Source organism: Oenanthe melanoleuca, chromosome 3 (genome assembly GCF_029582105.1).
Source record: "Oenanthe melanoleuca isolate GR-GAL-2019-014 chromosome 3, OMel1.0, whole genome shotgun sequence".
In the NCBI taxonomy this organism is placed as follows: domain Eukaryota; kingdom Metazoa; phylum Chordata; class Aves; order Passeriformes; family Muscicapidae; genus Oenanthe; species Oenanthe melanoleuca.
Genome location: NC_079336.1, coordinates 80,646,966 through 80,664,659, shown reverse-complemented (window position 1 = coordinate 80,664,659; position 17,694 = coordinate 80,646,966). Strand labels below are relative to the sequence as shown.

Genomic DNA, 17,694 nt, shown 5'->3' with positions numbered 1-17,694 from the left:
TCCTAAAAAAAATAATTATTGAATATATATCCTAGATAGACTTGCTACTGAAAAATGTCATGTTACTACATTTATGCAGCATATTATTTCACAGTGATATTATATTTGATATTGTAAGATGCTGATGTGCCATCAACAGGAGAAAAATGCAATTATCTTGGTTGTTTCATCAACAGTCACCTCTGATTTCAAAACCTCTAATTTAGATTTGCAGTAATAGGTTTTTCATAATCATCAGGGAAAGCAGAGTGCAAGAAACCCCATACCTGGCTGTGTAGGTTTCCATCTTCAAGGACAATAAATGGAGGTGTTCTCTCCTTTCTTTCTCCCTCCCTCTTCCTCTTTCCCTCCCCACCTTTCTCTTGCTCTCTTTTTCTGCCTCTCTCTCCTCCTTCTCATTATACAACTAACATTTGTCTGATCAGTGCCTACATTTTTATGACAGTAATCTGCATAAATGATGTTTCCTGTTTTCAGCAAACATAATATCTCCTACATGCCATTAAATAATGAATACTGAATTTTCTTAAAACTGTAAAATAGATTCTGTTTTATTTTACACTTTCATATGTCTGTAGTAAATGCTCCATAATCAGTACAGAAAATCATAGGCATAGTCCTCTAAAGTTTTCTAAGACATTTTCAGGTCTCTCAAACTGATGAAAACCAACTCCAGTCTTCTCTACTTTGCTTTGGTTCTTATTCTGTGTCCTCTCAAGACTTAGGCATTAATCTCTTTGCAGATGGTTAGCAGGTTTTAGGCCTAATCTGTGCTGTTCTTTTCTGGTCTCAGACTGAAGGTTATTTGTCCCAAAGGAAAGCTGACGGAACAGAACATGAGAGCATTTTTGGTCTAGCTTAGCACAAATTCAGCCAAATTAGCTCAAGCAATCCATGACTGTCACTTTCTTTAACTTTGTACTGTCCTTTGAACTAAGCACCTTTTGCACAACCTCTCTGTCCTGCTCATCTTGGGAAAAACAAATTTTGGTTGGTGTGCTGATGAATTGCTCAGGACAGCAATACATTACATATGGTAATGCCCAGGCACTTGTCAGTGCAATGTGGGACTGGCCTCCAGCAGTGGTGAATCCTCCTTTCCCTATCCTAGCTCAGAAACAAAATTGCATAACTGGTTTCTTTATTTTTTTAAGCTTTTCTATCAAACGCCTTTACTGTTCGTATTTATTACTGGAGGACAAGTCTAAAAAAAAGTCCATCTAGCATTTTGACTAGAATGGGGAAAGGTGTGTGGTTGCTTTCAGCTGCCAAGCTTACTTCAGAGTCCTGTACTGCCCCGGATGATTTCCTGCAAAAAGCAGATGCTCTTTAGAGTGAACAGTTTCTCTGTGTCTAAGTAATGGGCATATTGACTGAGGCTGACTGGATGATCCTTGCATAAATGTCACAGACACAGAATATTTACCTTCTGGAACTAAAATTGGAGAGGAGTTGGGAATGAATGTAGTTTTATTTTCCCATCTCCAACAATATTCTTGCAATAATCTTTAAAAGTCAATCACTCTTTCATTCCTATGGTTCTAGAAAGTTTATCTTAATTTATGTAAGGCTGTTTAAACATATTTTACTCAGGTACATTTCCAGTGGTATGTATATGGAAGTAGAAACACTATTTCTGCTTTTTCTGAGGCAGGAGCTACAGGCTTAACATCCCACTGTACATGGAAATTTACTTTTTCCCAGTCAGTAACATTTTAGAGTAATGGTTTCAAATTTCACAGACTTTAACAGAATAAAATAGCAGAATTTTATTTCCCAAGGATTTCCTTGGTCTCATAGTTGACACAGGAACTTTATTTACCACTTCCCATAATTCTGTAGAATTAGTCCAGGCTACACGTACTTTTTTCACATAGTCTTGATACACAAATTACTATTTTTTTCTAAATTGTCTAAAATTCAACCACCACTTTGCTTGGAATGATATTGCTATCTTCACCCAGCAGAATAACCAGCCACCAAAACAAAAGCTGACATAAATTATGTTTGATATAATATGGTGAAAATAAAACCTGTTTCCAAAATGGGATTCAGTTCACAGGTGTGTTCAATAGATGTCAGATCAAAAACTTGGTAGGCTAAATTCTAAGACTGCTGTTGACAGAGTAAGCATGCAGTAAAACCATTCAGACAATCTCCTGAATGGGAATGGATGTAAATGCAATCTTCAAGCTAGAAATAATAAATTATAGAACTCAGCATACAAAAGACACAGGCATATTTCTAACCTTTATATGTATTTGAACAAAATATTTTGATCTCCTTCTAGTGCATGATTTGTGTGGATTGTTATTGTTTGACACACCTTAGTCATGTTTCCAGAGAAAATTAAGAGCCAGAGAAGGCTCAAATTTTATTTTATACTAAGTTAATTTATAACTAAAATAACAGAGAAGGGAGGCTGGTAATCCTTTTGAAGCTTAGAAGGATATACACACCTAAAAGACAGTTTATTAATGGTCAAATATGTCTCTTTTTTCAGTTGAAAAAATGGCTGAATTGTTAAAGTGTTGAAATTAGTCTATGTTAATAAAAGAGTTGAATAGACCATTTCTGCCTCAGTGAGGTCTGAAAGGCTGTAGTGCTACCTGCAGCTCATATTGTATATATGTTTATGTCTCTTAATGGATTCCTCTCAAGTCTGCAAGAAGTCTGAAATTGCATGTTTGGCTCAACACTCCATGCTCTCACTCCACACATTCAGAATTCAAGCACAGCCTTTTCTAGTTCCTCATACAGTCTCTCCCACAATGGCTTTCATTTAAGGAATTTAGGAGATCCTTGTCTATTCAAATTGCTTCTCTCACTGAACATTTAGTTTCAGTAGTGCTGACCTCTTATTCTCTTTGAATCATATAAATGTTAGATAGTTATTCAAATCTTACAAAAATTTTGGAATTTTTTTCCTCCTCTCAGAAGGAATGCTTTCCTTTTTATCTCAGTCAAATCTTTCTTAACCTCACTCATTTCCTTTTACTGCATCTCATTTGTCCTGTTCCAGCAAGCTCCACAGTATGTTCAGCCTCAGACTCCTCGGCTGTTCTGTTTCTTATTCAAAACCTTCCTGGCACTTTAAATTCCCTTGGAGACAATTTTAAATTGCTCTCCATGCTGTCTGATGCCTTTGAGCATAAGATTTTTTTATCAATTATTGTCCTGGATTGCAACATTTACTCCATATATTAATGTTGTGTGAGACAAAGCCAATGTTTACATATTTTTCAGCATTTTCTGTCTAATTATTTTTTATTCCTGCCAATTTTCTGCAGTGTTACATAATTATAAAAATATAATATGGGAATAACATCATCAATTAGTGACATTTCAAAGATTTTCACATTCTTTGGTAACAACTGAAATATTTATCTATGAATTTGCAAGTTAGGCCAAATTTAATTTTGTAGCTAGCTACTAAAATGCTCAGCTTTTAAGCAGCTTGAATCTTTCTTGTTTGTACACTGAACATCTGTTCCCCTCATGTCCAAAGCTCAGATGATTGGACAACTGCAGCTGAGGTTTCCTTAACTTTACAGAAGTTGCACACCTTCAAATTTTCACTCTCCATTTTAATCTACCTGATTTTCCATTATTTTTTAGCTGGCAAGTTAAGCACTCATACCATGACATGCATCATCTCTGCAGCTCTTCTGCCCTGTGTACTTGATGGAGCTGATCAGTCCATGCATCAGCTGTCCTTGGGTTCCCTCAGCAAGGGAAATGCTGCTGGAACCCTGTGTACATCTCTATGGCCACTGCCCTATGCCTGACTGAGAAATACACCCCAACAGAGGATTCTCATCCTCAACTCCCCCAAAATTAAAGTTATCCACTGGAGGAAAATTCAAGTACTAGGTTATAAAAACAAATACACATATGAAGTTGACAGACTATCTTTAATCTCCAAAAAAAGTAGGAATTTTACTGAAGTTGTCAGGAAACATTCTTTGAGATTTCTTAAATTCAATGAAAAATCAGATAGATTCAGAATGAAAATGGGACTTATACACTGTCAAAACAAGCTGAATAATGTTAGAGTTTAAAGCTTAGGCAACAGACAAAGAGACAAGGCTTACATAATTTGTACATCCACCCAAATCCAAAATGCGATCCAGGAATGCCTGTTTGCACATTACAGAAATGCTGAATGGCACCTCTAGAGATCTCTGGATAAGCCTCCTGATTGGAGAAGACTTTGATCACATTAAACTGTGTCAGGCATGGTTTCATTTGGCTTTGCTGGAGCATCCTGAGATGTCCTTCATGCTGGTCACACAGAGAGGGGTATCATTACCCCCACGCCATGTTGGCATAATGACTTTCCATTAAATATAAAGCATTACATTTCGCAATTTTTTGCATTACTAGAATAGCATCTAACACTCAGATGAATAAGGAATGTCCTGACTTCTAAGATCAGGCTAGGAACAAGTTGTATCTGAGCATACCACTGCACAGCAAAATTACACTTTTTTGTCCCCTTATGATTCAACTTGCAATGCCATTATTGGAGCTTATGAAGGGTGTAAGTTATCCCCACACAGACCATCCCTCTATCATAGGAATTAGAGAAATCTCTAGGATATAAAAAAGATGGATTTGAGTTGTGCCAAACTGAGGGACTCATTTGTTAGATTGTTAACTAATTGTTAACCTCTTACATGGAAGAAGAATTTTAGTCATTTCCAAAAAGTAGTTATAAGCTTCCTTATAAATTTTCTTAACTTGCAGAAGAACAGTTTCCATCCCACAATAAAAATGTCTGCTTGTAACCCCAGAAGCACAGGGTAAGATGTTAAGGTCCATCTCTAAGCACAGTAATGTTAATTTCCTGATTCTGGGCATAATCTCACTCAGTAAAAGAGGATTTTTGACGATTGCTTTCTGTGGGTGCCAAATTCTCCCAGAGCATCCTAAAGCAAGTTTTGTCATATTGTTCTTGGGTCCAGGAATGTACTTGAAAGTGACATCCCTTGAGTCCCAACTGTGCCACAACTGTACTATATAGGTTTTTGGTTTTTTGTAAATCAGTCTGAATCTAAATCCGCTTTCAAATGGGGATTTAACAGTTTTGGGTAGTGTTATTATTATTATTATTATTATTATTATTATTATTATTTCAATGGAAAAAAGTAGTTCAAATATATAAAATAAAAATATATATATAAAAATAAAACACTTCAGCTGACCCACAGCATTTGTAAAATTATACATTTTGTGCATGGCAAAGAGAAAGCAAAGACACTTATTTCGATGAAAAGAAAGCAATGAAAAAGAAATACATTAAGTCACATTACTTTCTATTTGTTGTAGGCTAAGAATAGAGTCAGGGATGGTTGCTATGGTTCAGTTGATGTGTAGCAATTTATTAAATCGTGGTTATGTGACTTGGATGCCTCAGTATCTCAGGGCACATACACAGGGGCCTTTTAGAAAACTGAATTTAAACACTAAATCATTTCATTTTTAAGAACTGCCAAATCAGTGGAAAAAATGTTCAGGAAATCCTGAAGCATATGAGGTTCCCAGATATTGTTAAACCACATAGTAGGTAATAACATCACACATCCTTTCTAGCTCTTGTAATATGTAGGTGCAATAAAGTACAGAATATTATTAACATTAAATAAGATATTGCTTTAGTTGAATTAGGCAGGTGTGAATGGTGTGGGACTCGAGGAGTTAAAGAGAATCATTCAACAGACCTGGAGCTGTTCAACTGAAAATGACTTATACTCCTGAGCACAATATCTTCTGCAAAACTGAACCTGGCACAGTGTAATACAGTAAAATTTTAGTAATAAATTTCTTTCCCCTTTCAAGTTCTCTGCCAGAAATATCAATTCATCAGCCAACAATGAGCAAACTACTGCAGAGTTAGAAAAGCAAGAACTTGCCAATCCTGCCATCTACTGGAAAAATCCTTATACTGAGTAATTTACTTTTTCCACTCAAAGATTGGCACCAGATCTGCCAGTATATGCAACCCCCAGGAAAGGCAGAGAGTCCCTAGATATCCAGTGGTGGAAAACTGCCTCCCTAACAGTGAGCTTCCTTGATAATGATATCTGCAGAGGCAGAAATGCACAGCAGCTGTTTGCAATATATTTGGCTATCATCAACAAGTCCCATCCCAAAGTCTTCACTGAGTTTTTATACAGTCTCTTACTGATTTTGGTAATAATTTTGCCTGACTAAAGAAAGAATGGAAAATGAGCTAAGGCCTCACTTGGCTAATAGTCAGTTTAGGAACTAAATATATCATTACAAACTGTTCATCAGACAGTTAGAAGGCAAATACAAAAAGTATATTTTTTATAAAGTTATTTATCACTCTTTCATAGCCACATTCTTTACATAAACATAATCATCATATGTATTAAACTGAAAGTCTTCTTGCAGTAAACAAGTGTTTTATATAGATTTGAAAAAATCTTGAAAAATCTTCTTTGTAGTTAATTAGTGTATGTATTAATATTGTCTATACAAGGGCTAAATTCTTTTCTTTATTTCCTTCATTTTCCTTCATTTCTTCATTTACCATTCCAGTTTTTCAGACACCAGCAGAGACAGCCCTTATGAAGATGCAGCTGTGAAAAACAATTCAATCACTTCTGGTAACCCAACTTTAAAAACAAGGTAAGAACTGTACCTTGGCTGCTCAGAGGAAAAAGCAAAATACAAAATAATTTAATGCCTTCACAATCCTCCATCAGTCTATTTAAAAACAGTCTCCTTTAAATACAGAAATAAAAATTTTTAGAAAATTGCAGATTTTCTTCCAACTTCTAAAGCAGCTGCAGGCTTCCACATAGCTTTACAACAATCTGCTGCATCATCAGTATTACAAAGGTGGTTTTATGTTTGGCCTGAGGCTTTTTTCTCTATAAGCTTATGAATACTCATGACTCTATCTTTCCAGCCTTCTCAGAGAAAGGGAGTCTGAAAGAATAAATAAAAACATTTGAAAATAAGAGAAATCAGAGTGTGTATGTATTGCAGAATTGTAGAATGCAGGAACTAGGCACAAATTTTTTCATACTTGTGATTTTGTCTTTAAAATATTTTTAGTCTCCCTCCCACAAATTATGCTATTCAAATAAAATGGTGACAGTTTCAGGCTTGGCAAAGATTATGTGTCTTGTTTTCTTAAAGGAGGTACTGCTTTGTGAAAATTAGCTTAGCAGGTTAACAGAAACTACTAGGGGTTTGAGCCTTTCTATTTTTTCTAGTGTGTTTATTTCCACGTTCTTTTCTCCCACTGAAACATTATGCCAAGTCACTCTGCTTCCAGAAGTTATATACTTATTGTGCTCAACAGTTCTGGCTATTAAAGCCCTTAGGAAAATATGGTCAAGTTACTATTTTTCCTACTGCATTAGTAAGAAGAAAGCACAAGGGGTTTTTTCTTTCATTTTCCAAAACAATCCATTTCTAGAGCAGAAGAAAATAGTGGAAAATTTCATCCCCCAAAACCAAATGTTTTAAATTGCACTTGGGTTTAAGAAAAGCAGAAGAAAAATAGAAGCTAAAACGGAATTTAGAGAGCGCCTTCTCAATATACTGTGGGTTTTTATGTTTTATATTGTTGCTAAATAAAGGAAAATCCATCAAGAACAGTCCCTTATTGGTGTTTTATGATCACCTTGCAAATTACATAAAAAGAAAGGAGTTTTAAATTCAGAGTAATTTCTTCTTTGTTTTTCCATTTTGGTTCACTGATTCAGCAACTGAGAACTTAATTAGTAGCACGAAGACAAGGATATTAGACTGCTGTATATGTCAGTCACACAAACCATCTACTGCTACAGTCAGTAAGGAACAGTGAAAATAACCATAATTACAGAGGTAGGATATGTAAAAAAGAAGTTTTTCCTTTCAGTTCCACATGTCCTTCTGTATTGCAATTTTTGTCACTGTATTTCTAATCTCCCAAGGTTAAAGATGCAGGTGGGAATTCCTAGCTCTCTCAGCTGATTAGAACAGTTTCATTGTATTACATCATCTTCCACCACCAGAGGATCTGTCAAAAGCAGTCATAAGTCAATGATTTAACAGCATAACAAGAGTTCAGCTGGGACTGGAGACTCAGCAGCACAAAGGATTTAATCTGTCAGATGTCCTGAGTGCCATGTGATTGTTTACTTCTGCATGTATATGAAAACTTAATTCTCCCACAGTAGGCAAAAATCCTATTGATCTGTTCAGATGTATAGCAGCCTGAAGCAAGCAGACACATGGCATAGTCACATCCATCATTTCCTTGGTAAACTCACTACATTAAGCTTTTCCACTTAGAATGAAGTCTTTGACTCAGCACTACAATATTTTTAACCCTTTGTGAGCAGTCTATAGCTGATAAGCAAGTAGCCTTCCCACACTAAAGAAATAGTGGCTAATCTTTGGAACCTACATAAGACCATTAAGTTCTGAGATGAATTCTCTGCTAAACTGTGCTATATCTAACAATGCATCTAAAGAATAAAATCCTTCATGGTGAAAAAAAGAGGAGACAGAAAAATTAACTTTCTTACTCACTCGAGTTCACAAGAATACTTTCTTATTTCAGGACCCCACCAAATTCAAGTACATCTATTCCTCTGACTGGAGACAGCCAGGCTGATGCTGACATCCTAGCTTTCATTAAAGCAAGACAGAACATCCTGCAAAAGAAAGGTAAACCCTGCCAAAAAATAGGAAGCCAAACCAAAATCTCCTGTACAGCATTTTAAACCCAAAATAGCTTTAGTCAATATTATACTGAGGCAAGTAAGAACTGATTCTGGCTTCAGTTATATTACATTATGTGCTCAGCTGTTGTAAACATTTGAGGTTCTTCACATGTATTTCTTAAGTAGCTCGCTGCTGCAGTGCAAAGCTATGAAGGCTCTCAGTTTTACTAAGCCACCATCAGTGAATGTCTGGGACATGCATGTCTGTGCAACCTGTGTAGTATATTATTCTACCCTTAAGCAAATTCATTTGAATGTGGTTTCTTGATGATCCAAATTTTTCCGTATAGATTTTCTTTACACTATCTGTACTGGTTTTCATCTGGTACAAATTTAGTTGCAAAAGTTGAAACCAAAGATTACTCAAATGATTGAACTGTACTCCTACCTCAGGAGGCAGACAGGCCCACTGTGCCTAGCAAAGAGTATGTCCTTAACAGGTATTTCACTATGCCAAGGATAAATGAAAATTTCTATGAGTATTTGTCATCAAATCAGGTACTGAGAGCAATCATAGGAAAGCAATAAAGTTCACTCTAGAGTGTAGATAAGCAAAATTGGCAGGAAGCAGAAAGCAATAAATAAACAACAGTGGCACTGCAAGGTAGCCTAAAAGTAATTTATCATGATAAAGAAAAATGACTTGTGCTTTTTTTTTTTTTTTCCCTGAATAATAGTTTTCCGTGGCAGCAACCAATTAGACAGAATATGAGCATGTTAGTGGTTAGTGAAGCAATAACTTTCCATCAGCACTTAGGTGCTGATGACAGCATTTTTCAACAAGCTATCTGCACCTGGCAGATGGTGTTAGCACTGTCACAAAGTGGGGCTTTGGTATCACACTGCTTATCAGAAAACTGTCAGGTAAACACACACTGGCTGAAAAAACAGCCTCCCTACACTCATCCAAAGCAAACACTTAGCACACTTAGGCTTTGGGATCCCTTTTGTCTTTATTTAGAAAAGCTGTTGTCAGGTTTCTTTTGCAAATGGAATTAAACTGGATTTATAGGCAGCTCATCAGGAGGTTAGAGATAAATGTCTTACAACAAACATTTCGGGCCTTCAGGAGGTCCAAACCTGACTCAATCTGTGACATAGAGTAATGTAATTAACAAGAACACATCTCATCCTATGTCTCTCTCAAATGCCTTTTCCATCCAGATTGTTTTCAGCCAGTGGCTATTACCTGGCATCATCCATCAGTTTCAGAAGGGACTAGACTTTATCATCATTGACAACTATTTAGACCCCAAGTCATAGATGGCATTCTTACAGAAAAAAAGGACAGTCAACACTTTTTAAATTATTCTGAAGTTCAGTCAGACAAGCTGCCCTAAGTAGATGAAAAAGGAGTGGGGTAGTGTTTGATCATCCTGGCAGTGCAGGGCTGGATGACTCAACAAATTGCTAAGCAGAAGCAGGAGAACGAAAAAGTAAAGAGACTATATCAGTTCAACAAACATGTAGGGACCTGATGTGTCATAGACAAGAGACAGCTCAGCAGCAAGTTCTGAGAAGGATTTGGAGTCAACCTAGCAGATAAAAGAAGGCTTTTCTTCCTCTTGAGGAAAAGAAAAACCTTCCAAATTTAAGGGATGCAGCCATTGATAGCAGTGTAAATTGTAAATTCTAAATTAGTAGGATGAAGGAGGAGAACTAGAGAATTTTCTTTTAGGGGAAGGGATGGGAGCTCTGATGTCCCCATTTCTGCCCCCACAAAGAAAAACTTTCAAATGTAAAGTAGAGTTAAGTAGAGAGGAAGAGTAGAAGAAGAGTGTAGTCTCACTTCAAACTTTGGGGGAAAAACACTATGTATCATCAGTCACGTAATTTTTCTTCAAGAAATTTCAAGCATATAAATAATGAACCAGAGAAATTATTTGCCCAGAGCCATTAAGCTGAGTCAGACACTTTCCCACAGTATCTAAGTGTGCTGAGTCCCAGTTCAGTGCTCTGTTGCTTTCTTACCAAACTCTCTGCAACTGAGATGTACAACAAGCCTTTCTACATTTGCATGCAAATGTATTCACTCTCTGCACTGTTACACACACAGTGCCCTGCAGGAAACAACATGAGGAAGCATAGGGGTCAGCCAAGCTAAAGTCTGCTGGGCTTAAAAACTGTCAACATCCTTATTGCTCTTTCCTTTATTGATCCTGACCCTTTCAAACTGTTATATTAGCATTTCAGAAGCAAACTGAGGACTCTACTATACATTAGAGGGAAAAAAAGAAAAAGAATAAATGTGTGCAGAAGCCAACAGAGTGGAAAATAAGTTTCATAAGTAGAAAGCATGGGAATGTTCAATATCCTCAGTGACAGTAATGCAAGGGTGGGAACAAGAGGTCTCAGTAAAAATCACCTCAGGGACTGTGGGTTATTACCATTTTCTTTCTAAACAGAACAGAATTAAAGCAGGTACATTCACAGGGCCTTGCTGGGATTGTTAGAGCATTGTAATAACTACACTGGAAAGCTTTTTAGAAAAAGACTACCTGCCAAACGTGCTTTTGATGCCATGTTTGTGTTGGGGTAAAGAAATGAAAATGCAGAAAAGTAGATTAATTATTTTTGTGTCTTAAAAGATTTAAATTAAAGAATTTTTTTTCTTTCTTCTGTTTTGAATTTCTGAAGTTTGTTTTAAAACAGACAATGCTACCTGAAATGCAGTCTAATATATTTCTTTATCTCCTTTCAGGCTTGGGCAACAAATGAAATTCTTGTCACAGTCCACTATTTCCTTTTAGAAATAGTGAAAGATCTTTATTCTTTCCTTTCCTCTTCTGTTTAGAAACAGGTACATGTAAGTACTTCAGATGTACAGGTTTAATTGCTAAGGGCATATAAATTGTCTTTGACAGCAAAATCCATTTCTCTGACAATAGATTTTTGAGTATTGCACTCAGTATTTTCACCCTGCATTAAGATTGACAAAACTGAAACATCTAATCAGGAGTTTGCAAATATATTTGCTTATGAGAATTCATTGTACATTTCTAAATTTCAAAATTATCTCATGTATTAATGCTCTTATACATCTTTAATCTGGGAAAGGCTTATTAGTACTGATAGGGTTTTTTACATCGATTCGCATAAGGCTTTGTTAATTATCCCTATTGACCATCAAGAGACATCCATTCAATAACAGTAGTTATCTGGGTTGTAAAATTTCATAAGATTTCAGTTGAGATTTTTCCCCCCAAAGGAATAGCAATTTTCATATCAGATTGTTAGAATATTGAGATTGCAGTGTAATATAGAAACAAATGCATTTTAGAAAGTAATTCTAGAGTTCAAAATTTCCCAACTGTTTTCTTTTTATTTTAATGGATTAAATGTTGTGCAAAATGCATACCCTCCCAAAATACAGTTTTCAGAAGAAATAACTACATAATAGGCTTTAAATAAAACAAGGCCAATACTTCTGAAACACCAACAAGATGTGAAAATTTAAATGCAATTATGTCTTGCATACAATATAATTTCGCTATTGACTTGGTACTATTTTATTGCAGAATATCCAGTTATGAAACAATTTGTTTTACACATCAAATTAAAATAAAAAATGCAATGCAAAGTACAGTCTTTGAGATATGCATACTACATTGAAGCTGTCACTTTTCATGTTAGTGATAATCTTATAGTCATGCATTTAGAAGCATATGGGTTGTTCACATAAAAATAAAACAATTTATTGCCAGAAGTCACATATTCTCAAGGATGTATATTTCTTTATATACATGCTGATACTTAATTCTTTTTCAAATTCATAATTATACAGATGTACATGGTGAATTGTTGTGTTCAAACCTACGGAAGATATGTTTGTCAAATTAACAACTAATATGCAATCAATTTAAAAATATTAAAGTTGTACCCTTTTTTGCATTTTAGTTTTCTGTAAAAGTCAATACAGATATATAAATTTGTAAGATTTAGCACAATTTAATACGTGCAAACTGAGATAAAAGTCAGATCTACTCTTGCTTTGAGAAGAGTTCAAGGATTTGGTAAGAAGTGGAAAAATCCACAGGCCTTCTCCCTTTTATATGTCTGCTTTGTTGGAGTTATATTAAAATGTCCAGAATTTTTATCTGCCTGTCATTAGTTTTCTTCTTCTCACTCTGTTATATATGAACACTGTATTAAATATGCACTGTATTATTGTTCATGCAGCTTTGTTGAGGAGAGCAGGGCCGCATTCCTGCTTCCATTCAACACTGCTAGCTGGAGAAGAGCCACAGGTTCCAAAATGTTGCAACCATCTTTTTTTGTTTCCAGTGAAACATCCATTGTGGTGAATTTATTTGAAGGTGGCTGGAAGGGAATCACTGGTCCAACATCTCCTTCCTTTTGACACTGGAGCATTTCCAATAGCTTTAAGTAAAAAGAAGGTTAAAAGAAGGATCTCAGTGCTATCCTCACTTGAGTTATGTGACGCTGCTCCTACTTGATGATTCAGTGTTCTGGTCTCAGTTTGCCACACATCTCACTCAGAGAGAAAATAATTCCTTGCTCTTCTGTCTCAAAATTCTCTAGCCTTTTTTCACACTATTGAAAATTTCATGAGAAATTCAATCACTGATTGGCACAATGGTCAAAGATTAAGATTATACCAGGCACTCTGAATAAAAATGTATCCAGTAATAGAAAGCCATATAAATATATAAAACCATATAAATAAATTTTTAAAAAGTCTTTCTTGCATCTTTTGAAAATTTTCTTAAGATCACATGGAAAGAAAAGATTGCTCATTTAGTAAATAATAGTCTTAAGACATAAAGCATTCTCTTTTTTTAAAAACTGATCCTCGCTTCAAAAATTGCCTTTTGGGTCCACAGGAAAATTTGGGTTTCAAATTATCTCTGCAGGTCTTTAATCCTACTTCTTCCTCAAAAGAGCATGAGGTACAAGATCAAACCAAGCTGCTGAGTTCAATAGTCTTGAAAACCTCCAGGAATGGTGAATGCATAACCTTTCTAAGCAACTCATTCTAATGAATTCTAACTGTCATCGTGACAAAAAGGTTTTCCTTAATGTCCAGCCTGAACTTTTATTTTTGTCATTATGTTTCTCCCTCTCACAAGCCACACTGTCAAAAGCCTGGCTCCAGCTTTTGATGGCTTCTCTTCGGGTGCTGGAGGGCTGCTTCTCTAAGTCTATGTGGCTTTGTGAAAGCATTTATTGCTTCAGAAAATTTTTGTTGGCCACAGACAACCAAAGTTCCTTCTTTTAATAATATCTCTTCATATAACTTCAAGATTAATTTAAAACAACCCAAGCATTTACTACACTGAAGAAACAATCAGAGGCCCACATTTATCCTGGTCTTGAATTCTGTCTAAGCCACCTTTAAAAAAACACTGCTAAGCATGGCATTCCTCATGCACATCCCACTCCAGTCAATTCACATGATATCAAGCTGGATTTGGTTCAATGTTCATATGGTAAATAGAATTTATTTATTATCTGCAACCAGAATAAAATATCCAATTTTTTTTTCTTTGGTGAGGATATCTTAAGGAAGTAGCTCTAGAGTTCTAGATTCCATACAGATATTTCTGGGATTAATTGATGCCAGGCATTGTAGATCATCTCATCTTTTGTTTCAACACATTTCCAGTCCTCTGTATCTTTAATTTCAGAAGAAGATACACATCCTCTGCTGTGTTACAGCACTGTAGCTTCTGGGAGGCTCAGGATATGACCCAGATTGTAACAAAGGCCAAGGGGTCTGTTCTCATTTGTGTTGAATCTGCCAGGGCTCTGTACACAGTCTGGGCCTGCATTAGTGAAACCCTTGAGCTAACCATGTTTTGGTTTAGGCATTTCATTACTTCCTGGCCACTGCAGCTTTCCAGAGAGCTCCAAGAAGAAAATGGCATAACCTTATGTTGAGATTCTCCTTCTTGGGAGATGGACATGGCCCAACTCAATCTCCTTCTGTCACTCCTGTGTTTTTTTAAGAGGCTTTGAAGAAGAGTAATGAGCTTCACACGTGTAACAATGTAAGTGTACAATGTAATATATACTTACCTGGTTCAATCAATCATGGGATGCCAGTATTTTATGTCAGTAGAATAAACTGAGAGCACTTCAACATAATAAAATGTTAATATCTTATAAATATTGCTGCAAACATGCAGCTGTGAATATGGATGCCAAGAAGATGAACATCTGGTTACATATAGCATATTTGGTAGCTCTATATAGAATTTGTTTGTCTTTTCAAAGTGAATTTTAAATAACCACAAAAATCAAACTGGTGGTTTTATGTTATTTCAAATGATTCACTTTTGTTGTGGCTTTAATCAATGTCAAATAAACTTTTTCTAGTATTTTTTTCTTAATATTTTTTCTTCCTGCAATGTTTGCTTTGGACCTATAAGACAAGCAAAGTAAACTGAATACTTATAGTGGCTACTATTCATGCCTTGATTTGACACCACCACAATAAAACTGAAGATTCCTTTTCTCTTTTCCTTGAGGAAAAGCTCAGGAATGACACCTAAGATTTTCTAAAGGTTACCTTCTGTTCATTTTAGAGAGCAGCTGCAGTGCTTCATTTGACACAAACAGTGAACTAAACAAATATTTGTGGACCAACAGTAGATTTACTCAAAGGCATTTATACAGCTAAAGAACAGAAACAAGGTCTGCCTCCAATACAGTAATTACAGAATGCAAAGAAACATTTTTTTTCTTCCTATGGAATCTGTCTGAGTAAAACACTGTTGAAATCTTAGCATTCTTTATAGTATTTGTCTGAAAATGCTTCATGTTTTTACCTATGTGAACATAAATCAGGAAGTCAAAATAATTGGAGTGAGAACAAAATCAGAAGTAAAAAATTGACAGATGACAGTGTCATGCCTGAAGAAATGCAATGGTTCTCTTATTTATATTTAATATGGTTCTAAAATAATTTTCTTAATTATTCTATGCAGTGCAGAGTTTAAAAATCATTCAAGGAGTATAACAAATTAAAATAATTCAGTATTTCCTTGTACAAAATGTTCAGGCTTAAATGCTTAGCATGTGAAAGAATGAACCCCCAGATCTTTGCATTCACTTTGTCAACTATTTCTCTACAGAGACCTTTCTACAGAAAAACTACTCCAAAAATCATTCTCCGTCAGAAGCTTGAGAATAACAGGATCAGTCAATATATCTTTCAACTTATTTTATTACTTAATTTAGAAACAGCTTTTTTGTGTTGATGTAAATTGTACTTCTGATTAAAATGGTATTTTTCTGGCTTTTGAAAACCAGTGAGGAAAATGAAGAAGAACTGTCAACTTCCATGTTCAGCTACTCTTAAGAAGTTCTTGTATTCTGCATTTTTTAGTCCTGAAGTTTATGTACACAGGGTTTTTTTATTTTTTAATCAGAAGAGCAGTAGAAAAGCAACAAGAGAAATTAAGACTAGAGTGTGCTTTGTCACCTTGTAATAAAAAGCTATTTGCTAGTATTGTTATTTCAGCACATTGTACATGACATATTTTTACCTGGAAGCTAAATTTAATTTCTGATGTCGTAAGCCATGCTGAACTCCCTCTTCCAGATTCAGAACTCACACAAACACCATAAATCTTCAGTTTACTTCCAAATATACGTATTTAAGTTTCTTTTTTCCTCTCACAAGGTATAATTTCTGGGCTGCTGCACAGATTCTGGCTTTATTTGTTCCCTATATTGCAGCCTGACACTAGAGGGGGAAAGAACCAAACCAGTAGGAATAACTGTAGTATAGAAATAAGCACACTTCGATGATGTTACTGAGTCAATTTGCAAACCTTAGAAAATTAAGATCCCAAAAGTAAGTCTGAGTGGACATTTATTCTTAAGGCGTAATTTACACTGCCAAGTTTATCAGCTGCCATGCTTTGTTGATCTGAACTGAAAGAACAGAAGAGTACAAAAAACTGATTATGAGCTGTATTTGTTCATTTATATCTTATAGTTTCACACCCTTATTTTTGAAATGTATTTCAACTGAGAAAATTTGTCCCAGCCCAGCTGATTACAATTCCATGGTTTGCATCCATTTCAGAAAACCAGCAAGCTGGCATTCTCTTAGCATGGTAGTCATAGGTCCTATCAACAACACAACAAACACCTGGATCTCCCACCAGAGACAGCCCTGCTAGTGCAATACCCCAGGCTTGTCCACCCATATCATTGCACTGGGAATGGAATAACAAGCTGTACTTTTTAGTTATGGAAGTCACACACAAGACTGATGTTCTTGTTAGATCCTGTGTGAGTAAATGTCATCCTTAGCACAGAACAAGAGAAGGCCTTCCATCCGTGATAATAAGCTGGATGTCTCAGCTGATTTAGATCAGTTTGCTTTATAATGTTGTTGCAGTGCTCAGTAATATCAATGGTACAATAACTTCCATCTCCTAAATATTTGCTTTTTCAGCTGAAAAGAAACACCAGACCACCAAGGCTCTGAGTTCTTGCACATAGCACTTCCCTATTGAAACCTTTCCGTTCTCCTACTCACACTGACAGAACAGTCACAGACAAAGTCCAGGACACCTTCCTGGGAATTATCCACAATAGTTTTCACTTTTCAGAATGGTAAGTGACCATCCTCTGGATGATGACTGGCCACAGGTTACAAACACAGTGCAAATGGCAAGTCCAGGGATTTTCCCAGATACAGATATAAATGACATCATTTTTCAGTCTTGTTCTGTGAGCACTATCTCTTGTTTGAGGATAGATGTAAAACCATATGAATGCTAAGAAAAGTAGGGATATCTATATTCAGAACTTTTTAACTGTAAGGGAGTATAATAACAAAATTGCAACCCTAGCTACCTGGCCATCTTCGCATGTGTGTGTGTGTCTGTGTGTGTGTGTGTGTGTGTGTGTGTGTGTGTGTGTGTGTGTGTGTGTGTGTGTGTGTGTTTGTTTTCTTTCAGAAGCA

At 35.8% G+C, this 17,694-nt stretch overlaps 1 protein-coding gene across 1 annotated transcript in view; it reads left to right on the top strand.

Annotated features, from left to right (window-relative positions):
* The window catches only part of KIF6 (kinesin family member 6), a 148,607-nt gene extending 135,772 nt beyond the window's left edge, over positions 1 to 12,835 (top strand). The window contains exons 20-22 of the mRNA XM_056487306.1: positions 6,568 to 6,657; positions 8,588 to 8,694; positions 11,452 to 12,835. Of these exons, the coding sequence (XP_056343281.1) occupies positions 6,568 to 6,657; positions 8,588 to 8,694; positions 11,452 to 11,468 (214 nt within the window). The 3' untranslated portion in view covers positions 11,469 to 12,835. The remainder of the gene's footprint in view (positions 1 to 6,567; positions 6,658 to 8,587; positions 8,695 to 11,451) is intronic.
* Positions 12,836 to 17,694: the final 4,859 nt, after the last annotated feature.